General features: G+C 36.8%; 1 protein-coding gene across 2 annotated transcripts in view; it reads left to right on the top strand.

Annotated features, from left to right (window-relative positions):
- Nucleotides 1-26764, top strand: part of LOC138713264 (protein-L-histidine N-pros-methyltransferase) — a 797137-nt gene that overhangs the window by 177184 nt on the left and 593189 nt on the right. For both annotated transcript variants that reach the window (XM_069845221.1, XM_069845220.1), the window contains exon 2: nt 4549-4739. In XM_069845221.1, coding sequence (XP_069701322.1) covers nt 4549-4739 — 191 coding nt within the window. The remainder of the gene's footprint in view (nt 1-4548; nt 4740-26764) is intronic.

The raw sequence follows: 26764 nt of genomic DNA, 5'->3' as shown, positions 1-26764 counted from the left end.
ACGTAGGGGTGTGTTTTCGTGTGTCTGTATATTTCATATTGTTCTAGTGTGTTACAAAACACTTCCACATATGCAGAACACATCACAAATGCTAACCACACCCACAGAGACATCAACACAGACATGGAAATGCTACACATCCAACCAAAAAGCCAGAAACTAAACACGCTAGAACAATATGAAATATACAGACACACGAAAACACACCCCAACTAAATTCTCAACACACAACTCAACTTCAAAACACACACACTCTTTGACTCTACACTATGCCACACGAACGCACCCTCACAGGAAACAGAACAAGAGGCGCCAAGACCAACAACGACCAGTTCTGAGGATGACCCGTAAATAGGTCGAAACATGTAAACGAGGTACGTTCAAGTTTAACACAGGAAAGTCCTATCATACATATTCCGAAATAATAATGACTTACAAATGGCTTTTAGACAACCCGAAGGTTCATTGCCGCCCTCACATAAGCCCGCCATCGGTCCCCATCCTGAGCAAGATTAATCCAGTCCCTACCATCATATCCCACCTCCCTCAAATCCATTTTAATATTATCCTCCATTTACGTCTTGGCCTCTCCAAAGGTATTTTTCCCTCGGCGTCCCAACTAACACTCTATATACATTTTTGGATCCGCCCATACGTGCTACATGCCCTGTCCATCTTAAACGTTAGGGTTTAATGTTTTTAATTATGTGAAGTGAAGAATAAAATACATGCAGTTTTGCATATGAACATTGTAAAAGACAGACTAGGTTCCAATACAAAGAGTGTGATGTTGGAATATGTGAGCCACTCAGAGCAGAAGTGGTGTAAGTCAAAAATGGGTAATGAGGGTTAATAAATATTCTGTAAAATACAGCGCAAAGTAGCAATTAATATTCAATTTATTTAAACTATTAGTAGTCAGTGGATAATAATAAGGCCATATTAATTGCTACTTTGCACTGTATTTTACAGAATTGTTACTTTAAACCTCATTACCAAATTTTGACTTACACCACTTTTGCTCTGAACGGCTCATTTATTGAGTGTTTCATTTAGTTCATTTCAAAATGAAAATTGTATTCATATCATGTTTTGTTAACTTTTTCTTCAATTATTATTATATATTGTCGTGTATTACTTTCAATTTCTAACAAAAATTACATGAAGGTATGTAATGCTAACATAAGAGCCATGGCATCGGGCATTTTTCGCGAAGTATGCCATGTTTAATCAAAATGCCTGTGTTTGTTATGTTATTAAGTACAAGTGTAATTGAATGAAGCAAAGATTTTAAAAATTTCTAATAAAAAAATAATTCAGGCTTTGCAGGGTTAAGAAAACACGATTATAGTTTAGGTGTCCTATTCGTCCCGTTTTTCCCGGGACAGTCCTGCTTTTTGATAGAATGTCCCAGTGTCCGAAATTTATTCCAATTGTCCCGCTTTTAAGTGTCCTTCCTGAAAAAGAAGGATTCATTTCGTTTTTTAAAAGTAACCATGTAGCACTTCTAGTAGCGAATCCATGAAACACTGTTGATCAATTTCTATTACGATGTTGCTAATGGCGACACACTTTTTTCTCCAGGTTTCTGTTGGCAGCATTTTTAAAGGTGCATTTATTTCTAAGTTTGTATGTTTGTGATTTACATTTATTTTTTAAATTATAATTTATGTTAATGTGTGTATTTTTATATCATTACTGTTTTATTTAAAACTAGCCGTACCCGTGCGCTCCGCTGCACCTGTTAGAAATAAATATAAAGTAATTGCATAATTAAAATAGGACGTTTGATCCAGGGAACATTCGTGTTTGATAGAAGGATAAATCGTTTAATATGTTACTTAATTTAAATTGTATTTAACTAATTAAAATGCGGTCATTTTGGTCCAGAGAGCAATCATTTGGTACAATGACAATTCCTTTAACATGTTTCTTAATTGTTATTACATGCAACCATAGTTTAATGAAAATTGACATATCATTTAGTTTTAATGTGTATACTTTATATTACTTGCTATATGTTTCAGACGCTACTGTAATAACATTGTAGAATTATGTCCATCTAGAGAAACTACATTTTCCAATGGTGAAATAATAATTAAACAATTAATTAGCCTCCCATATTACTGCATACAAAGACAGAAACATTCTCTTAGGCTATGTTTAATAGCTTTCGATTGTTGCTGTCCAAGGCCCCTTATAGACGAAGTCATTTGTTTTCATTTCAGTACAGCGCCTTAGATGGCGTTGTTATTGTAATTTTAAAACTCATTTATCTCATTAAATATCAGTCCTATAAAAATTTTGTATAGAATAAAACTTATCGGAAATTATTGTTAAAGAAACTTTTGTTATGTAACATTTTTCATGAAAATTAATAATAAGGGAGATATTTCGATTTATTTAATTCAAGCCCCCTTATAACCCCCTTTTTAAATGAAGTATTTTGAATGCCATGTAGCCTAAAATCTAAGTTACAACGAACTTAATTTATATTCCAATTTTCATATAAATCGGTTCAGCCATTATCGCGTGAAAAGGTAACAAACATCCAGACAGATAGACAGACAGACAGACATACAAACAAAAATTTCGAAAAAGCGATTTTCGGTTTCAGGATGGTTAATTATACATGTTAACACCAATTATTTTTGGAAATCGAAAATTACCAGAAAAATTTTGGCTACACATTTATTATTAGTATAGATGAAACATATGTGGTATATTATTTTCGGTTTTCTTAATTTTTAACGTCCCATTTTTTTTATAAAATACGCTAGGTTTTTAAGTAAAAATTTGGAAATGCCCAGATTTAAAAACAAAAATCCTTAATGGGAACTCTAATACAGTTAGACACGTCACTTCTAGCAGTGAGTGTTGTTGCAACTTGTTAGAAAACTATAAATACAAACAAAGTAATTTTTACAAAAAAAAAATTGTATTGCACTCTCTTTAAGATGACTGATTCACTCATAAAGAAATAGACAAACTTCAGTCTTAGTTCAAACTGGAAGAATATCAATGCACACAACTCCAAGAAGAACTCCCTGTGTTTCTCCTTAGTTCTTCAGTACATGCTTTCAAATGACTTCACCCCATCATATATCATTTAGGAACATAGCTGCACAAATCAAAATAAAACTGACTCATTATCCAGCGTCGATCCTGTAGACACTTCAGTACGCTTAACGGCACATCATTAGGCCGGGAAAGACATCTGTGCAGCTACCAGCATATCCAGAAATGATGCTTAGTTGTTTGTTGTTAAATGACATCCAATTATGTTCACATGCGTTCTAGAAATGGAACACTATCATTGCTTGTTAGCTGAGACTAGCAGCATCTCATTTCTTATAATAATATTCTCCAAACGACGGTCCATAATGATTCATCACATTAGTATTCCAATAATGTGTCGTTATGCAAAAATCTTAGCTTTTATCCTTGTTGTCCTTGTTTACTTGAAAGTCATATTCTCAATTAAAGATTTTATACTTATTTTACACTTAGTTTTTACTCTATTTCGACAATCCTACGTTCTATCCTTCAGTTTTAATTAAGGTTTTATGAATCGTAGATTCAGTACAGAAAGGATGAAGAATTAATAGTTCGTCTGTAGTTTTTCTTTAAGGAAATTTGTACTTGAACACACAGAAAAATCATTATAAATCAGATGTTATTTGAACCAGCCCTGGGTATAAAGGGGAAATGCAAGGGAAAGGAGATATTCCGCCCATATCCTTTCTCGCTGCATCGCTTTATAAACGAACACATAGTAAAGCACCGTGCATCAGTGGTGGATTTTAGGCGACCAGCGAGAGCCGAAAGCTATGATGCATGCCTTATACAATCCGACACTCAGCAATGCTTGCCTTCCAGTCTAATGATATCCGCCCGAAACATAACTGTCTCTGCCGGGAAAGGTGCATTGAGTAGTTACGGGGTAGTCTGCAGTAACTCGACTGAGGTAATAACTGTGAAAATTATATCAAACTCTAACTGCAAAGCTCGGATGGGATTAATTCCAGAGTGAAAAAAGCAAGCAAATCCATCCCCCGTCACAAGCCGCCGAATCTCACGAGATGATACAAATTAATTCCATTCGAGCTTTACCAATCTTATTAAGTACACAGAAGATGCCTTTCTTGGAAATAACGAAATCTCGTTTATTGCGGGCTTCTATTATTTTCACTTAACTGTACTTGGCATTGGAAAGGATCGTAATGTACTCCTCCCAAAAAGGCTCGATTTTCTTGGGAATTTCTGCTGTGAGTCGCCGTGCACTCTATGAGATCACTCACTACTGGTCTGTCACCTCGCTCCACAGTTCAGCTGTCGTGTGACTCCTGACGCACATGTCGTCATTCAAATTCGAAAACAACCCTGATATAGTCCAGTAGAAGAGTTACCACACTTAAAATTTAGAATGGGACATTTCATATAAATGAGATCAAGACAAACACATACTTTTAATTAAACTGAAGATGGTTTTTGTTGTACTGTGAAGTGTTCAACAATGAAGACATTCTTGTTATTTCTTTGTTGCAGTGGTACGAATGTGATACTAGCGGAATTCCAGATTCTATCCGTGATCGCTTCCTTCCTTTGAGCTTGGATAAAGAGACGGAACTGTTTCTGGACCAATCATGCCACAAATCAGACTGGATCTTCACTCAGCTGTGGCACTCAATCGCTAAAGCATTCCTCGGTTGGTTCATGACTCAGACTTCAATAAATGGGTGAGTACACAAGATTCTCAATATGAGCGTATTTTTTCTTCCATTTTATCCATAGATTCGAAATGTAACTTGTGTAATGTGCAACTAATCTATGTTGCAACTTCGCCAAATATGGTTGAGAATTTTGACTTGGATACATTTTCTGTATGCATAATGTTAGTTTTATTTCTATTCAGAACATAGAGCACCGGTAATCACAGGTAGATACGTCTACCAAATTCTTATATACTTCAGTGAAAATTAATTTAGTATTTAGTATTTATTTATTTATTTAACCTGGTAGAGATAAGGCCGTGAGGCCTTCTCTGCCCCTCTACCAGGGGAATCTCGCCGGTTTTATTTTTAACGCAGTGCTGCAATCCTTTAATTTAATAGTTTCAAATGTAAGGCGTTCGAACGCACTCACGTGACAGAGAACACAGCTGATAACAAAAAAAAAGATAGGAGAGGGGCTATTCGAACTTAGCCAGTTTTTAAGTTGTGATATCTCTGGTTAGTTATAGAACATGTGCGTCATAGTTTCAATAGTTAGCGGAATAGTGAAAACTATGACAGGAAAAAGGAATTAGTATGATTGAGAGATTATGATGTGAAAGAAAAAAGAGTTGCCTTGGTAGAACTGTTAAGGTTTGAAATTGTCATAACTGCAAGAGCATCATGACTTACGACTATTCGAAACTAGCGCTGAATGACGTCGAACGAACATACACAAACTGTTTCTTCTCTTCGTCTTTCAGTTACTGGAGAGGGGAATCACTGAGTCGATTGTGCTATATTTCAGCTCTTTTGAGACTTCAGACGTATTAAGTGACTTCATACTTGAATAGAATCACGTGACACATTAAGACACTTTCTGTATGATTCCATAGATTTCTGTTGCTTAAGACGTATTAGTTACAGAAATTTTATGTCCAGAATGATAGCGAGTACTATTTGAGTACTTTGAGTAACTGTTCTACATTTCTCTCTTGGTTTAATGGTCAGCCACACTGGCTGTTCACCAGCAGGTTCTATTTCCGAATCTGTCCACCGCTGTAGAGTATCGATTAGCCTGCCTGACCGTGCAACGAGCAGGCCCGGGTTAAAATCCTGGTTGGAACAAGTTACCTGGTTGATTTTTGTCAGAGATTTTCCTCAACCATTCGAAGCAGAACTGCAGGATAACTTTCGGCGTTGGACCTCGGACTCATTTCGCCTTCATTAGTATTTCATTAATCGTCTGTAATAGTTAAGATTGACCAGGAGTACATGGCTGACGTGGTTCCGGGATTCGCCTACAGATGGCATCTATCTACGGGAGCTGCACATATCCAGAGAAGCCGCAGGGGCTTTAATAAGCGAACTGCGGTGATCGGGGATGTGTATCTCCCTCGGATAGATGACGCCTTGGTAAGTCGTAAAATCCACGGCGGCATGTCCCTCTGGTTGAGGATGTAGCAGATTTAGACACACGGATTGCGAACAGATGTCATCGATCTGAGGAGGCTGCAGAACAACATCTCAGGCAGGCGAAAGTATGGTTTCCCGTCAGAACTAGATGTTGTGGCTGAATCGATACTATGGCATCATGAGGTGGATCATACGCTTGAAGAGCGGTCCTAAATGGACTTCAACAACCATTCCAACATAAGGAAGTTGCACAATAAGCCTAAGGCTGCATTGCTTGTCCAAAGGGCTTTCCTCTGAAGAAGAAGAAAAAAAATTCCCATCTTTGCCAAAGGGTTTTTCGTTTATTAGGAATAAAATTTCTTCCTGATATGTTTGGCCTGGGTGTTTGTATTGTCCTCAGGTTTAACTTACATTTTGACAAATATAGGCTAAGTGTTAGGAGGGGACTGGCGCACCCTACCAAAAGTCAGCTGTGAATATCCCCTTAACAGAATACTAGGGATCCTTCCTTCATATATTTCGAAGGAATTCTTAGTCCATTGTCACAGTGGGTCTAAGTCAAATATTTAGGACTCATTTTTGGTATCAGGCTTATGTGGGCATTTCATTGTCTTAAATAATTAAAAATGTATGTGAAGAAGTGACGTTTTTTTATTGTTCGTAGTAGATAATTCTGGTTGAATGGAAGAGAAGGCCTTGAAGGCCTTAACTATACCAGAGGAATAAATTAATTACTAATTAATCAATCAATAATTGAATTAATAAATGACTGAATCAATAAATGAATAGATCAATGAATCGATAAATGAATATATGAATGAATCAATACATGGATGAGTCAATAAATTAACGAATGAATCGATGAATCAATAAATGGATCAATAAATACCGGTAAATCTCTTTTACCTTTAGACTTATATTTTTGTATCAGTTCTAGTATTCTTTCACTATTCATTTCAGATAGATGTTGTTTCCAATTTTGTTTATATCCATTTAGTTCATCATTTAAATTCCTACATTAATCCATGTTGGATCTTTCGTACACTATTTTTAACACTTGAGTATAAATAATTGATTAAATGGCGATCTTACTCGTGTTAATTATGTAAGCATGTGCGGCTTACAGCTGTTTCGGTGCCGAGATCTAGTAGGCTCTGAGGATGGTGTCAAATAGCACCGAAACAGCTGTAAGCCGCACATGCTTACATAATTAACACGAGTAAGATCGCCATTTAATCAATTATTCCTACATTAATCTTAGCATGCAGGCTTTCACGGCCGGTGTCTAGTTGAAACGGAGATGAGGATAAGCAACCAGTCAGGTTATCAGTTGCTACAGGTATCCCTAGCAGAAGACTTCAACCTAGGATACCTAACCACTGAAGATGTCTGCCGCAGTAGTAGACGAACATCATCACCAGTAGACCACGGCATCTTAGTCCGAAAGCTCCGTTTCAACTATTCCTACATTAAATTCTTTGCGGTTGCCATTTCTTACTAAATGTCTTGTACATCATTTTACTCAACGAAGAAATCTCATCTCCGTTGCTGTAATTAATTTCTATCTCGTTTTGTAATTATCCACAACTAGCTCAGCTCTAGAACTGCCATTGTTTTGTAGAATTTTATTTTTGTGTATTTTCGTGTTTTTCTGTGTAGTGGTCTATTTACTACTGAACATTTTAACTAAAATTTGTTTAGTTTATTTTACATTTTTCCTTATCTATATGTAACGTTACAGTACAATCTAAACAATAAAATGCGACACTTGGTCTGTGGATTTTATGTTCAACTATTATATTTGTACGAACAGGAAATTTGCCACTATGACCCATTAGGCCCACTTTAGCTTCGTTGGTTGCTATTTTAAAACTTTTAAGTTATAATGATATTTTCCAAACATTAAAACATTTAAAAATATATTTAATTTACTTTTATGCTCGACCATGTCGAAATGTAGTAATTATACACCTGGTAGCAGCCCTTTAATGGACCTCATTAAAGTACACCTATTCATTAAAGTTCAGGTGTTCCACCAATCAGAAAACACATTGTAGCAATATGAAAGCGCAAGTATCGATTATTCTCGGATATGCAATCGAAAGACAACTAGCGAAACGTCATGGAGGCTGGAAATCCAATACTGTCGCAGAAGGTTATGTTCTATAATTAGCGTTAATTGTAAATAATATTCAAATAAATTCAATTTGTCATCTCGTTTTTCAATGTCTAAATCAATTTCCAGGTTATATCAAGATTAATGTTAATTTTACTCTCTAGATTATATCAAGGTCAATGACATTTGTTTCTCGGAAAAAATTAATACTTTCGCGTTTGCGCACATCTCACAATTTACGAGATATTGCACAAGGTCACTTCCGCTCCCCAGTCAGATAAGAATAATATGAATACTTATGAATAATTTCAAGTTAGAAATATGGTCGAGCATAAAAAGTCGTATGAAACTTGCCTATAATGGTAATTAAGACGCTCATATGAAAATTATGAAACTCGCTTGCGCTCGTTTCATAAACATACTCGCGTCTTAATTACTACCATTATAGGCTCGTTGCATAATGTACTATTTATATACAACAAAATTGGTTATTTATTATTAGCTTTTCGGTGTAACTCTTTAGTGTCTTGCATTGGAAGGATTTAACACATTTCTAAAGAGCACGCGGTGACGCATCTTGGCTGTTGTTACACAATCAAGCGGTCAGCTTCTGTGTGTAAATTTTTGTTTAGCTGGTGAGTTTGTGACGAAACTTCCAAATTAGATTGCACGTGTGGCTTTCCCGATGCGGTCAATTATACAACAAGGACAAGCAAATCGTCAAGTAGGAATTAAGTCTGAAATTAACCGGAGAAGTAGTTAGGAATTCCATATTTAGAGTGACGTAAGTCAGGGAGAAGTTTGTAGATTACAAAATTGATTGCCGCGAAAGTGGCGTCTGCGGATGTTTGATATTATCTTTTGTGGAGCTGATGGGAACGCAAACAAATAGGCACTTGGAAATTCACTGACTACACATGTCATCTAAATTTTAGTCGCAAGTTTCTCTCTTTATAAAGTTTTAAGTCTTCAGCCTTTGTTCTGAATAATTTGAATAACCAGCTATTGCTTTATCTTCAAGGATGAATTAGATTACAAACGCCAGTGACATAGTGCTGTCTTGTTTCTATGAATTATTGTTATGTCTCTTAGCAATTTGAAGACAATGAAATAAAATAACAGGGCAACTTACAGTTATTTGTGATTAATGTTCTAATATACAGTAGTACTGTGCATTATTCGTCACACCCGAACTTACGCATCTTGCTTTTTCGACTGTCAATCAGTTATAATTTATTAATACAATAATTGTGTATGTATACTTATTGTATTATATTCCCAATATAATTTAAGTATAATTTGAAACTGTAACGTAATGTAACGTATATTTTTTTTATTATTACTATATTGTGCTTTTATGTTAGCTTTTATTGTCCCGCGCCGTGGCGTCGCGGTCTAAGGCATCCTGCCTAGAACTCGCGTTACGGAATGCGCGCTGGTTCGGGTCCTCATGGGGGAAGAAATTTTGTCATGAAATTTTGGCCAGTGTATGGGACCGGTGCCCACCCAGCATCGTGATGCACTTGGATAGGTAGCGAAATCCGCTTGCGAATGCCAGCTATAACGGCTGGGGGGATCATCATGCTAACCACACGATACCTCCATTCTGGTTGGATGATCGTCCACCTCTGCTTCGACATGTGGGCGTGAAGCCAGCAGCCGGCTGGTCGGTCTAGGCCCTTCACGGGCTGTAGCGCCACGGATTAAAAAAATTAAAGTTAGCTTTTATCTTTCATTATAAGCGCACCTTCAGGCAAACGGCCTGGTAACTCGGATTCAAATCCTTCTTCCGCCGCCTGCAAAGTTTGGTCGGTGATAAAGTTCTTTAATGCACAAAGCATTGCGCCATTTGAAATTCATCGGCAGCTCTGACAGGTCTATGGGCCGAACATCATGAGTAAGCAGATGGTGTGTCGCTGGTGAAGGCAGTTTTCCGAAGGTCGTCAAAGTGTTCATGATGAAGAGCGCAGTGGGCAGGTGACCGTCCCTCATCAGTGATGATCGTGTTGAGCTGGTGCAGCAGTGCATCATGGAGAACCGTCGCTTCACGATTATGGAGCTGAGCAGCCATTTTCCGCAGATATCGCGATCCTTGTTGCATGAGATTGTCACTAAGCACCTGCTGTTCAAAAAAGTGTGTGCCAGGTGGGTGCCGAAAAACCTGACACCCGAACACAAAATGTAACGTTTAGGAGCAGCACTGACATTTCTGCAACAGTAACACGATGACGGCGACGAGTTCCTCGACAGGATCGTCACGGGCGATGAGACTTGGATTTCGCACTTCACCCCGGAAACCAAGCAGCAGTCAATGCATTGGCGGCATAGTGGATCTCCGGTCAGGACGAAATTCAAACAGACGCTGTCGGTACGGAAAGTGATGTGCACGGTGTTCTGGGACAGGAAGGGCATTCTGCTCATTGACTTCCTTCCAAGAGGTGAAACAGTGAACGCTGACCGTTACTGTGAAACACTGCGAAAATTGCGACGTGCCATTCAAAACAAGAGGCGTGGAATGCTTACTGCAGGCGTTGTGCTCCTCGATGACAATGCTCGTCCACATACGGCTCGGCGCACAGCAGCTGTTTTGACGGAATTTGCCTGGGAGTTGTTTGATCACCCACCCTACAGTCCTGATCTTGCTCCCAGCGATTTTCACGTTTTCTTGCACCTCAAGAAATTCCTGTCCTCCGGTGAGCGTTTTGGCAACGACGAAGAGCTGAAGACGTCTGTCAGACGCTGGTTCCATTCACAGGCGGCAGAGTTGTACGACAGAGGGATACAAAAGTTGATCCCACGATACGACAAGTGTCTCAATTCTGATGGTGGCTGTGTTGAAAAATAGCTGAAACATTGCTGTAGCTGTTGCCAATAAATGTTTTCCTGAAAGTGTGTGTTCTTTTTAAAAAAAAATAGGGAAACTTACTTTCTGGATGCGCCTCGTATAAATACCGATCATACAGTATGTTTCAGTGGTTAGCAGAGTAGTGACAGTGTATTTCACTTAATTTTGGATTTTACTACTATGCCCGTGAAAAGAAGAAAAAACTCTTAGTAGTCAATGATCTCAAGTTTGGTTTTCAGCAAACATTATCTGGTGGTGTGGAAAGATATAGCCTACTTCTGTTAAAAGAGGATGCAAGTGTTTCGTGAAACTTTCTGATTCAGATATTATAATGAAATGAAACGTCGAACATAACCACGACGCTCGACGCAGCGTGTCCGCCAAGCACAAAACATTTTTAACCTATCCACCACCATAGACAGTAGTTGACAGTCCTAAGTCTGTATAAAATGGGAAGGAAAATGTTTTCTTGCTTGGTCTAACGCGGAAACCAATTGCATTACATAGATGAAATCAACCTGGAACAAACTCGGGTATAGTTCTGGGACGAACTGGGAACCGATTCACAGATTTGGAAACCAATTCCAGTATGTCCGATTTTGGAATGCTGGGTTTGCAGTGAATGTCCTGCCCTTAGACAAAAATCTATGAAAGAATTACTGTCTCTTGAATAGTAGTTTACAAAATTAAACTATGAACATTAATACCGTTCGCAATGTGATACTGGAATCGAATATCTTGTTACGAAATCCTTAGAATGTGCAATGGCGTCTCGGTGACACTTTCATTTTGCTATGATGCTCTGCTTTGAGTGTTATTCTAATGCCACTGTTACACTAGTTATTTTCTTCAGGTCAACTTCCGCCATAATTATAACAAACGCCGTATTATGTGTCATATATTTAATAGTAATTACACTGCATTATATACATAATAATCTCACCTCATCATGTAATCATTTGTAAAGAGATCTCCGATTAATATGTTTTTAATACGGGACTTCGCTTCTTTGGCCATGTGTTTATAGAACCAGTACACGGCTGGAGTGGGCAGACACGGAAGTAATGAAAATAATAAGCCGTGAAATAAATTATTGTCAACATTTTGTAATAATGATACGCTTCTCCATAATTTGTGTATGGGGTAATAGAAATTTTAGGTAGCTCGAATGGTTTCATTTCAAGTCACACTATTGTAACCTTTTTGTTCTTTCAAGTGAACTCCTAAATTTTCTACCGCATGACGTACCAACACAGCAGAACCTCTAATTTATAATCTACTGTAGCAGGTTTATTACAAAGTCTTTTGTACGTCTGTTAATTTCATTAATGACACTCGAAAAGAAATTAAACGCAGAATAAATATGGGAAATCCCTGTTATTATTCGGTTGAGAAGCTTTTCTCATCCAGTCTGATTAAAAAAAAAAAAACAGTGTCGTGCTGTACTTGTACAAGGGCGCAGTCGTTCGGCTACCCATCAATCACAGAATAAAAGTGGTAAGCACAATAAGCCTCAGAGTGCAGTGTAAGCCTTCGGGTCCCTCCTCCGTCCATGAGAGAGAGAAAAAAATTAATTCGGTATAACGGGAGATTACATTTTTAACTATAACTTACTTTTTTAATCTGTAATTTGAAAACCCTGCATAGTCCGTTAAATTTGTACATTGTAGCATTCATCGGAAGGCTTTAGACCTGTTGATCTGAAGACAGTTTTTAACGGAGCGGTGAGAATTGTCAACTTCATTCAATCTAGCAAGGATATTATGTCTTTTTTTAGTATTTAATCATTTCCTATTGTGTAACAAATAGGGCTAGGCCTACATTCATTTTTATATTATTTTATGAAATATTCCATTGTATAAATTCAAAGAGGAGCTGTTTCTTAATTAAACGCGTCTAATAAATCGATTAATTGGTGCATAGAAACGCTAATTATGACTCAGGAGGCGACACATGACATTTTCCCATTATAAATTTGGTTAATGGTATAGCTAATGTCCTAAATTAAAAATAGTGTTACGTTATAGGAAAAAAGTTGAGAACTTCTTTAATTGATCCCATTTTTCTGTGTTCCCTTTTGCATAGACTGCTTCTGTTATTACTTAAGTTTAGAATTTATTATAGTTTCTTTTGCTGTCGATCCACCACTCCTTCGGTATAGTAGTTATAAATCGCTTCTGAAGGACAAGGCTTGAATTTAACACGGATCATATGTAACCAGGGGGAAAGAAACTGGCCGCCCTACCGCCATTATCTCCTAGCTTAGTTTCCTCATGAGCATGGGCAGGTATTTATGGAGATTAATTTTATCATCTGTGTTTTTTAATATTGGTGTCGGCGGAGATTGTTGGAGATTGATTTGTACTCCTGGCGGAGATTAATAGAAATTTTGGAAAATATGATTATTTTGGATATTACTTTCGAAATAATTAACATTAAAGTTTCGTTGGATTGTTGTAAAGGTGCGGTATGACCAATAGACTGTATTTGTTGGATTGAGGCTGTATTTAACACACATTCATTAAAAACGAAAAAAAAACTTGCAGCCCTCAAAATAAAACTTTCAGATTATTAGTGAAATGTTGAATTCAACGTGTTTTGAGTTCACTAACGTTATCAGAACACCTGGAATACCATGTAGGCCTAATGTAAAAAACTCAGAATATGAAATTCGCTATAAAACGACGCATTAGTAATAATTCGCGAATGTGTTCATATTTTACTAATAGAATTCTATTTCGCGATTTGTCGCGATTGTTTTATCCGCATATTATTAATCGGAATCATTTAATTCGTATTGACTACCAAAACTTGTTTGTATATCTGTTATGTTATTATTTTCGCGATATCCATAATATCCGGCCCTGCTCATGGGTGATGCCTTATTGGTGTCACTTATGATATTCAGGCCAGTCTTCGGACAGTTCACTAAACAAAAACATATGTGACCAGCTACTAAAACTACATTCAGATTTAAAGCAAAAATAATGGGCTATGTCATGATATAGTTACTATTTTCTTCAGACGAAGTGACAGAGTTTGTTAATAATAAAAAATTGAGGTTAAAATATGTTATGTATGCATGACGGCTTTAAGTTGGATGAAAAACATAACTTTTTAACTTTGTTTACTAGTTGTGAAGCGGTCATATTAAACAAGCATTCTGTTACGTGTAGGGTAACATCTGCGTCGAAACATGGAGGGTAATGGATGAGTTTTTAAGCGACAGGAGATTTGGCCTGTGTAAATTAAGTATTAATAAAGTGTTGTAACGCACATAGTGGCGTTGATGGGCACTAACTTGAAGACCATTGGCGTAGCTGAGTCTCCCAGACACGAAGAATAATTATTCCATTTGTTTATGCCATGACATTGAGAATTAATCTAACACGTGTTAGATCGTTACATAAAAAAAGATGAATATATACAAAGTAAATAAAAAATTATACCGAGTTTGAACCTCGTGTAAATGGTAATTTTATTTAACTATGCCTTATTACTGGTTTAGAAAAGCATAGCTTCTACATTTGCATAACTTCGGACACAGGTGCATTATGTTTATTCCGTGTAATCTATATTGTAAGTTGCTAAGGGCTGAAATGTGTTTGTAGAACATCAGGAACACTTAAGGAAACGGGGAGAAAAAAACTTGAATGCTTTGGTATTTGACGCAGGAAACAGGGATCGCCACGAATAAATCAATGCATAATTAAACAAGTAGGTGGTGTTCACTTGCTCTAGCTTCGGTACAATTTTTGTGGTAACTGCGTAGCAAAGTGCCATTAAGAGATAAGAGATGATTATATTTGCGTTGTTAATGAAGCAGGGGTACACATATTCAATTCGTATTATACTATTACACAGTGTGGTTGGCATACCTTAACATAATGACGTCGTTTCTCCGCTTAAGTGGAAACCGAATGGTTCCCGCAAGATAGTTTTCTGGCTCAACATATTTGGGACTTTAATGCGAGTCACTATGTCTCCTGTTACAAGAAAATTTCCTTGTGATTTTTTATCGTGTATTCTAGATATAGACAGATGATGTACTAATAGGTACGCAAAATTGGTGGTGGTGGTGGTGGTGATGATGATGATGATATGAAAAATTCTGCCCTTGGAGCTGGGTATGTACATGAGTCATTCAATAATTAGTGGCAATATTTTAATAATATTGGGAAAACTATAGTTCGTCGTGGAAAAAGCCTCTCACAACTTCAGCCTATGGTGGTAAATATTGGTGTACCTGTATGCGCTAAAAAGATCGGAGACGTTGCTAATCTCTTGGAGAAACGTTTTGGAAGTGAATGGCAACAAGACGACCGCTTGAAATTTTATGCGAATGTACTAAATTCTGGAGCAACTGAGGAAGAAGCAGAGGAAGATTACTGCGAGACTGGGCAATTCATTAACCCCCATAATGAAGTCATTGTGTGAAACCTGTGTTTTTAATTTCAAAAAGATTGAAAATAAACATTATTTTATGAGTAGGCCTATGTCCAAATTCTGGAGTAACTGAGGAAGAAGCAGAGGAAGATTACTGCGGGACTGAGCAATTCATTAACCCCCATGATGAAGGCGTTGTGTGAAACCTGTGTTTTTAATTTCAAAAAGATTGAAAACCAACATTATTTTATGAGTAGGCCTATGTCCAAATTCTGGAGTAACTGAGGAAGAAGCAGAGGAAGATTACTGCGGGACTGAGCAATTCATTAACCCCCATGATGAAGGCGTTGTGTGAAACCTGTGTTTTTAAGTTCAAAAAGCTTGAAAACAGACATTATTTTATGTGTAGGCCTATGTCCAAATTCAGGAGTAACTGAGGAAGAAACAGAGGAAGATTACTGCGAGACTGAGCAATTCATTAATCCTCATGATGAAGGCGTGTAAAAAACTGTTTTTAATTCAATAAAACTAGAAAAAAAGGCTTATACGTTAACAGAAAAAAAATATTAGTTATTTAACACATGTTCTTATGGGTGATATATCAAAATCAGCAATATCCATTAAAAACTGTAAAAAATATAATTATTGAGTGGAGCACGATTTTCTGAATCTTATTATTTTAGTAGATTCCCACGAACCCCAATCATCTGCTGAAGAAGAGCCACATACATCTTATATCAAAGTAACTGTACGTTTTTCTCATTTCTCTCAAAATATAGCAAAGTGGATGTGGTAGGTTTTGATACTAGACCCCTCAATTAACAACAACAAAAAAAAAAAAAAAACATTTCTGGAACAGTCACATTGTTGCAGTGCTCAGAAGTAATCTTCTCCAACATGAAGAACCCGCCTCCACACCTGAGGGAGACGACGGATGCCATCCACAGCGTCTTGTACTAATCTTCGAACAGACTGCTTTACTGCTGCTATAATTGCCTGTCTGGTTCTAAAGCGAACTCCTCAAAGTGGTAATTCCATTTTCGGGAAAAAAATCAACATCACATGGACTTGTATCTGGGGAGTATGGAGGATGCTCCAGAATTTCCCAGTTCCATCTGCGAAGTAAATTAATCACAGGGGCAGCTATATGAGAGCGAACACCATCATGTAGCACAGTAGGATGAGAATTCAGGAGATTTGGATGTTTACGGCGCACCGCTGGTTGTAAATGGTGTTCCAGAAAGTAACTGTACTATGCGCCATTCACTCGATTTCCGACAGGAACTGAATGAGTAAGGAGGATTCCGTTAAAATCATCACCAACAACGATGTGCTTCCAGCAGCGCTCATACAGTCTTCACATGCCGATTACAGTCTTCCCTCCCGCTGCGAAATGCATGCGCCCACCTAGCCACGGTACGATATGGCGAAGTCTCTCTACCACAAGCTTCCAGTAATGCTGTAAGGCATTGTCGAGCATTCTTTCCTCTTGCAATCTGAATTTCAATGAAGCATCTTTGTTCGTATTTGCTAAACATTTTAGAGCACTAAAGATAACAGTCTACAAATTAAACTTACTACAGATATCTTTTAATGATATTGTCTTGAAACTCACAGATAACACACATCAGATGCTCTTCTTTCTCATTGTTATTAGCTTGTATAATTTACCGCTGATAGCGCCACATACTAACATTGTTGCCACTAATTATTATTGAACAAACCATGTATATTAAGAAAATGTCATTTATGAACTATAAAAATTGACAGTGGAACCTCTTTCCGTAAATAACGTGTTTAACCTTAACATTAAGGGAAACATGATAATTTTAAAATTTAGGGGATAGTCGGGTAGTATCGGACATCGGGTAATATCGGACAGTGAGTTTCTTTCATCTACCACACGATGATAGTACCTGATTGGCATGGTTACGTTTCTGTGATGTCGCATAGAGAAACGTAACCATGTCATTCACGTACTAACATATGGTGGTAGATGAAAAAAACGCACTGTCTGATACTACCCAATATCCGATACTACCCGACTCTCCCCTATATAGATTTATATTGCAATATATTTACCACTAGCTGTACCCGTGCGCTCCGCTGCACTTATTAGAAATATATAGAAGTAATTACATAATTAAAATAGGACATCTGGTCCAGGGAACATTCGTGTTTGATAGAAGGATAAATCGTTTAATATGTCGCTTAATTTAAATTGTATTTAAATAATTAAAATGCGATCATTTTGGTCCAGAGACACTCATTAAGTGCAATGATAATTCCTTTAACATATTTCTTAATTGTTATTACATGCAAATAATTAAAATGTGATCATTTGGTTCAGAGAACATCCGTTTTTGGTGCAATTTGGCCCCATCAAAATTTTGCTTGGAATGAAACGTATCGGAAATAATTTTTAAAGAATCTTGTAATGCAACATTTTTCACAAAAATCAGTAATAAACGAGTTATTTCGGTTTATTTAATTCAGACCCCCTTATAACCCCCCTTTTAAATGAAGTATTTTGAATGCCATATAGCCTAAAATCTAAGTTACAACGAACTTAATTTATATTTCAATTTTCATATAAATCGGTTCAGCCATTATCGCGTGAAAAGGTAACAAACAATCAGACAGACAGACAGACATACAAACAAAAATTTCAAAAAAGCGATTTTCGGTTTCAGGATGGTTAATTATACATGTTAACACCAATTATTTTTGGAAAATCGAAAATTACCAGAAAAATTTTGGTTACAGATTTATCATTAGTATAGATGTACAGTATAATGCAAACAATTATTATTATTATTATTATTATTATTATTATTATTATTATTATTATTTATTAATTTTACAAGCCGTGAAGACTTTTCACTGTAGAACAAACAATAATGTTCCAGATCACTCTATTGAAACAAACCTTTTAATTATGTTTAGCTATAGTTTGCGAATTTTTCCTTGTATAGTCCAAACAACTCATAAGGGGTATTCTTAGTGATCTTCTTCCCGACGGTTTCTCTTCGATGACCTTCCTAATTTTATTTCCTGGTGGGGCTCTCAGTGACTGATCTATAGGGGAGAGTTGGGTAGTATCGGACATCGGGTAATATCGGACAGTGCGTTTCTTTCATCTACCACAGATGGTAGTACCTGAATGACGTGGTTACGTAACTGTATACGACATCACAGAAACGTAACAATGTCATTCAGGCACTATCATCTGGTTGTAGATGAAAGAAACTCACTGTCCGATATTACCCGATGTCCGATACTACCCAACTCTCCCCTACATTTTAAATTGTCTTGTTGTTTAATAGTAATAATACTAATTATTATTATTATTATTATTATTATTATTATTATTATTATTATTATTATTATAACAGCAACATATTCTCGCGCTGATCTTGCTATTCTACACCGCACCTGAGCTAGGCTGCGTAAGACTTCATTTGTTGTGAATGTGTAAGTAATTTGGGAACGGCTTTGTAACTGTGAAGTGTCAGCGAATGGACAAGCAAGCAGCTTCCACCCAGCTCCGTGGTCCGGAACTGATAGCCTTGTTTTCAATTATGATGGGCGAACCCTTTCCTTTCCTTCGTTTACTGATGTATCTCATTTGTATACCGCAGCAAGCGGATGCGTGTAATCAGGGACGAGGCCCTCCCTGCATGCCACGCCGCCGAGTACGACTGAACTCACTATTCTACTGCGTCCAATTCTTTAATCGACTGTGCCTTCTCAAGAGATGATAATGTGAAGGCAATCACTTCCCGGTGGTTTGTGAAATGTTGCCTCCCATTCCCAGGCAAGGACATGCCGTACATTGCAAATCATCGAAAACGTCTTATGTTGTTTAGTCAACTGTCCGAAGGCAGGTTGGAACTTTGTAAGTGGCGCCAATAAGGCATCACTCGTGAGGCAATTAAGACAGGAAATAGTGCGGTAGCTGGCCAGTTCCTTTCTCCCTCTGCTGACTAGTAACACAGTTCACTAATCAAACTTAGATATACTTACGTATGGCTTTTAAGGAACCGGGAGGTTCATTGCCGCTCCCACATAAGCCCGCCATCGGTCACTATACTGACCAAGTCCCTAACATCGTATCCCACCTCCTTCAAATCCGTTTTAATATTATCCTTCCATGTACGTCTCGGCCTCCCCAAAGGTATTTTTCCCTCCGGCGTCCCAACTAACATTCTGTGTTCATCTCTGGATTCGCCCATACGTGCTACCGGTACATATCTGTCCATCTCAGACGTCTGTATTTAATGTTCCTAATTATGTTAGGTGAAGAATACAATGCGTGCAGTTCTGCGTTTTGTAACTTTCTCCATTCTCCTGTAACTTCATCCCTCTTGGTCCACACCTGTGGAGTAACGTTCAGCGCGTCTGGCCGCGAAAGCAGGTGGCCCGGGTTCGATTCCCGGTCGGGGCAAGTTACCTGGTTGAGGTTTTTTCCGGGGTTTTCCCTCAACCCAGTATGAGCAAATGCTGGGTAACTTTCGGTGCTGGACCCCGGACTCATTTCACCGGCATTATCGCCTTCATCTCATTCAGACGCTAAATAACCTAAGATGTTGATAAAGCGTCGTAAAGTAACCTATTAAAAAGAAAATCCATCCCTCTTAGACCCAAATATTTTCCTAAGCATCTTATTCTCAAACACCCTTAACCTCTGCTTCTCTCTCAAAGTGAGAGTCCAAGTTCCACAACCATACAGAACAACCGGTAATATAACTCTTTTATAAATTCTAACTTTCAGCTTTTTTGAGAGCAGACTAGATGACGAAAGCTTCTCAACAGAATAATAACAGGTATTTCCCATATTTATTCTGCGTTTAATTTCCTCTCGAGTGTCATTTCCATTTATTACGCTTACAGTTCCAAGATATTTGAGTTTTTCCACCTCTTCAAAGGAGAAATTTCCAATTTTTATATTTCCTTTTCGTGTGTTCTGATCATGACACATAATCATACACTTTGCCTTTTCAGGATTTACTTCCAAACCTATTTCTTTACTTGCTTCCAGTAAAATTCCCATGTTTTCCCTAATAGTTTGTGGATTTTCTCCCAACATATTCACGTCATCCGCAGAGACAAGCAGCTGATGTAACCCGTTCAATTCCAAACCCTCTCTATTATCCTGGACTTTCCTAATGGCATATTCTAGAGCGAAATTAAAAATTAAAGGTGGTAGTGCATCTCCTTGTTTTAGCAGTGAATTGGAAAAGCATCTGACAGAATCTGACCTATACGGACTCTGTTGTACGTTTCACTGAGACACATTTTAATTAATGGAACTAGGTTCTTGGGAATACAAATTCAATAAGAATATTATATAAAACTTCTCTCTTAAGGGGAGAGGATGGTATTTTTTAAAACTTTTTTTCCTATTTGGTGTAAAATATTAATTTTTTGTATGTAGAGAGCTCATAGCTGTGGCAACTTAACCAAATAAAAATATTTTGAAAAAAAAATTATTTGGGGGCCCAAATTTGAAAAAAATATACCCAATCCAGAATTGTACTAAAACCAATATATCTAAACCGTTTTAAAAGATAGATTCAAAAAATGTTTTGCAATGTATTTGCAAAAAAATGTTCTACAAACTGTCTGTAACAGAATGTTGATATTAGTCCCTACGTTTGTAAAATAAACAATTAAAACTTAATAACAATTTTCTGATTTCCTTTCTTGCAAACAAACGGACGTATTTTTAAAATGAAATCAATTAACAAAATTCTGTTACAGAGAAAAGTTTCCTAATAGTCTAAAGAATGTGTATTCTAAATTTCATGCATGTATCTTTAACAGTTCAGAAGTTATATCCATTTTTGTCTGGCAATGTAGCAAAAAAAATTAAGTTACTGGAAACCGATAAAAGCGGACGTGTGATTTAAAAATCCATAGTGCAGGAAGTTTAAAAATGATGCCTCAACATCCGATAAGGGCACAAATACCCACAAAATGTGATGCAATGCATTCCACACATATCAAAGGGTATTTGAAAGAAAATTTTTTTTTTTTTTTTTTGAAAATTTAATTTACCTGAAACAACAATAAAAATGGGCGAGTGATTTAAAAATCCATAACGCAGGAAGTTTAAAAATGGCGACTCAACATCCGATAAGGGCACAAATACCCACAAAATGTTATGCTATGCATTCCACACATATCACAGGGTATTTTAAAGATTTTGTTTTTTTTTTTGTTTTTTTTTTTTTTTTGAATATTTACTCATTTTTCACCAAAAAAATACCATCCTCTCCCCTTAACCGAGTATATGCCTTTTTGAAATCTATGAATAACTTGTGTACTGTGTCCTTATACTTACATTTTTTTTCTCCAATATGTATAAAAAGCAATTTGTTCTTCCTCTGACACTTCAGGTGAGATCAGAACCTCAGTCAGAGGCAAATCTTAATGGTCGTGGAGCATATAGGCATTTTTAAAAATGAAAAACTACTTTCTCAGCGATATAGTGAAATATTGGAATATATATATATATATATATATATATATATATATATATATATAATTATTTTAAAAGGGAGCACTCTCTAATATAAGCCACCGGGTTCGATTCCCTGTGGGGGCAAGTTACCTGGTTGAGATTTTTGCCGGGGTTTCACTCAACCCAATATGAGCAAATGCTGGATAATTTTCGGTGCTGGACCCCGGACTCATTTCACCGGCATTATCACCTTCACCTCATTCCGACGCTAAATAACCTAAGCTGTTGATAAAGCGTCGTAAAATAACCTACTAAAAATATAAGCCAAAACAAATTGCATTTTTTTTATCCCGTTAACGACCAACTCCCCATAAATATACGACACGTGTTTCCTAACTTAATTCCTTTCCGGAGGAAGCTATGCTAAGAGTTTATCGCCATTTAAAATTGCATGGTCCTCGCCCGGGTTTGAACCCCTGAACCTCGGATCCATTTTGGTAACTGCGAGATAGGACGACCCAATGTTGGTCCCAGTGACGACGAAATGAGTATGAGGATCATTCGCCTAAAAACTAGTAGCATTTGCTCTTAAGTGGGTTGAGGAGACACCCTATAAAAATCTCAACCACAATCCTTGTCCTAACCGGGATTTAAACCCGGGATTAAGTATCGAGCTCTTGTATCATAGAGTTCCTCGCTTCTTCATTTTCATTTAGTTGGGGATATGATAATAATGCGCCTGTATTTTATCGCAGAGACTAATTTAAGATCAATTTAGAGCTGACGGCAACACGAAAGAAAAAATAATGCAGGGTAATATTTCTCAAGCGGTGGTTATCCTTTCATCAATTTGGTTTGCGAGATAATACCAGGCTGATCATCTGATAATATCTTACACTGGCGGTTAATTCATTAAGTACTGTTCGCGGACATTGGACTTGAACGCTGTGTGCATTCTAATACAGTTGCTAGTTGCACATCTGCCATATCGTTAAGGTGAACTAGATGTAAATTTCTCCGCTCTTGAAAGGTTAATCTTCCTCTTATAACTATATAGCTATCTTTAAAGTCTTTATTGTCTGAGTGTATGAACTGCAGACTAATTATTATAAAGCGGTTAAAAAAATCTGTAGTATCGAAGTATTTAATGTACATAGAAGTTTGAAACTTTCATAATGACAAAAGGGGACTGAAATGTTTTTGTTAGTAGAGCGACAGATTTCAAACTTCAGAGAATGATGCCGGAGCAAGATTTTTCATTTCGTCATAACTTCAAAAATTGCTTTGGAGTTCCGTATTGAACATATTTGGGTGATGTGCCTTACCTATGACTAATCTTTATAGTCTCTGTGCTCTTTATCGATCCAACGTTTTTTTATAGTCGCCCGACTGCATGGTCTTACAGCGATTACTTAATAATATTAAATACAATTAAACTATTATAGATCATCTTTCGACATTAATTTCTGGTCTTCTCTCCTGGCAGTGGCTTGGGTGTAACCCACTTCTGAGGTTGGGGCGCTACTCCGATGATATTATAGGATGATCATGATTATGTGACGCCAGGAGAGGTCTTAAATCTAAACTTCACCTAAATTCAAGACCATGGAAGAACACAGGAATTACTTTTAAGGAAAAATTCCTATGCTCTTACCGGAATCGAAATCGGGACCTCATGAACTGCAGCCAGAAGCTCTGACCACTAGACTATGAGGCTGTTGTAAACTATTATAGGTCTACATTTATGATCAATATAAACCTTTTAGTAGAGAGAGAGAGAAATAAACCGTCTGGCCTTAATTAAGGATGACCAAGAGGATCCGGAAATTAATAGCAAATAAATATAATGAATTAAAGATGAATATTGTTATATAAATAAAATGTAATAATTAAGCACCATTGGTTATCAATTATAAACTAAAATCTTAGATGGTGACCTTAAAATTATACTTACAAATAAAAGATTTTACGGGTATTTACAATTAGCATATCCTTATACCCCCTGAGTGGTATAAATGAATTTGTATAATCTGCAGGGAATCTTTAAGAATTTCCGAGATGATTTTTTGAATTTCAAAAGTTGGTATTGATAATTATTTAAAAAAATTATATGTAAATTTTGGTAAAGAACTCCGAGCACCAAAAAATAAACCTGTCACTGACAAATTGAAGAGAGGTATGTTATACATATAAGTTATAATAGTTTACAATATAAGTTTATGGCTTTAAAAATTTAATTAGCAGTTCTGGGCAGATGTTCATCAGTTCCCTCCAGTTGTCGTGAAGAGTTCACTCGGTCATGATGTATTTGATGGTTTTTATTTATTTATTTTATTGGGTTATTTTACGACGCTGTATCAACATCTAGGTTATTTAGCGTCTGAATGATTTGAAGGTGATAATGCCGGTGAAATGAGTCCGGGGTCCAGCACCGAAAGTTACCCAGCATTTGCTCGTATTGGGTTGAGGGAAAACCCCGGAAAAAACCTCAACCAGGTAACTTGCCCCGACCGGGATTCGAACCCGGGCCACCTGGTTTCGCAGCCAGACGCGCTGACCGTTACTCCACAGGTGTGGACTATTTGATGGTAAGGCTAGTATTGAATGTGGTACATTTTGGAGGGACGATCCATGAGCAAAAGTGTATCCAATTCTGATTCAAGTAATAAAAACTTGATCTCGTCGCCTTAGAAATCTAGTGGAGAAAACGTCCATCGAATTTAATTTTTTTAATGGAATTTACTGTTTAGATGTGAATGTTAAGTCCTGGTACCTTGGAAATATTTCAGGAGGTGTCTTTTCATGATATTTGTTTTATTTGACGATGGTGTTAAGTCAAATATGTATGTTTGATAGTGATGTTGCTTCCTTATTTCCAATTATATCTTGATGTTAGGGGATCCATAGAATTTTTACGTTGTATTTCTTATTGGACACTATTTGGGAGATGTGATGAATTTCGGTTACTATTGAGTGAGAGGTTAAGAGATGTTCCAATATCGAAGTTGTCATTTTGGATTCTGTGAAGATAATGTGGAGGTTTTTAGGATATGATGGCTTAATATGCAAAGTGGTGCATAAGTAGGTATACATTAACATAATACAGTTTTATTAAGTTCAAATGAGGATTACAATCGGTAACGGATTGATCAGACAGTTAAATTGATGTCAATTGTCGATTGATGTCATGTATCTGCAAGTGGTATGTAATGCTCATTTGTGCGAGATCGTGCGTATTTGCTTGTTTTCCGCACAGAAACAATACGCGGTAAGTGTGAAATACCACATTCAGTATTCCCAACGTAACACAAATAACAATTTCCCTCTTCTTACTGCTTAAGCGCGACATTCATTTTACTGCTTTAGGGTTTTAACATATTATTTTAGAGACGTTTAACATAGTAATAATTATAAATTGGAAACTTACCAATTTCACCTAAATTGCAATGTTAATTATTGTTTTTAAATATTTGCAAAAATTAAGTAAAGTCTACTACTCCACGAAACTTATTGCATTCCTGATACAAGTAACATTAAGGAAGCCGTGAAAAAATCAACAAGATTCCAGATGCCGATGTTATTACTGCAATATGTTATATAAATAATATTGTTAAAATATGAAAATGAAAAATAAATCATTACATAACCTTACCGTTTGTTTTAAGTTCGCATTTATAGACTGGGGGAAAAAAAGACAGACGTATATCACGGCCTGCTGGAGTATAGTAAACACAGAAAACATTTTGTAGCAACAACGTTGAAGAAAGATATTTTGGTGTTTCGAAGTTGGCGTCATTAAACAAAAACTAAGATGGAGATTTCATTGCAACTAATTAGAAATTCGTCTTTCAGGTATGTAATAAACGATCTTCGCACAAAATAATGTACGATACACGAGCGGTATGTTTGTTTTCATGTTCTCGGAAATTAAAAAAGCTCAACTACGTTTCGCTTTTTCAATCTTTTCCTCGACCATGAAAACGTCAACATACCGCTCTTGTAACGTATATTACTATTGTACTTAATAAAACTATATCGTATGGCTGTATATCTATTTATGTACCTCCCTGTATAGGTCTATTAGTGTTTCTTTGATTACAAACAGTTCGCTGGTGAATATTGAGTATGGATGAGGACGTTTATGGAGGATTTTGTGATTAAGGTTTATTTCAACTGCATATCCAACAGCATTATCTGTTACTGACACATCGGTATAGGTAAGATCGTGCCCCGGGTATTTATCTACCAGTTCTTTTGGTAGTTTTTATAGAAATCTTTCGGAGTATTAAATGTTGGATCACGATAAATAATTGGACAGGTGGTATAGTTTGCATTTTGTAGTATTCATATATTGGACTGCAATGGTTATTGAAATTGTTGGAATTCATTTATTCCCAAATCTGCATAATCATACGTCCTGATTTCTGGTTTATAAAGAAACTTTAGTTGCATATTTGTGTCAGTATTCCAACGTGAGACCCAGTGGCAGGCATGTTAAAATTTAAATTCGAAGTAAAATATAACATTTGGAGAAGTAATGCAAAAAGAAGAGGATGTGTGTTTTTAAGTTCAACAGAAAGGCATCAGTAAATGTATTTGTAGAATATATGAATGATTAAAAAACAAAATAACTAATGGGAGAAGTATTAACATACAAATATCTTATGATGAAGGATCGGTGGAACGGACAAAAATTCTCTCCGGTACCGTGATTCGAACCCGGATTTTCAGCTCTACGTGCTGACGCTCTATCCACTAAACCACACCGGATTCGAATTCCGATGCCGGATTGAATCCTCTCAGTTTAAGCTCCACCTCATAGT

Source organism: Periplaneta americana, chromosome 14, assembly GCF_040183065.1.
Source record: "Periplaneta americana isolate PAMFEO1 chromosome 14, P.americana_PAMFEO1_priV1, whole genome shotgun sequence".
Taxonomy (NCBI): Eukaryota; Metazoa; Arthropoda; class Insecta; order Blattodea; family Blattidae; genus Periplaneta; species Periplaneta americana.
This window is presented reverse-complemented; position numbering and strand designations above follow the sequence as displayed.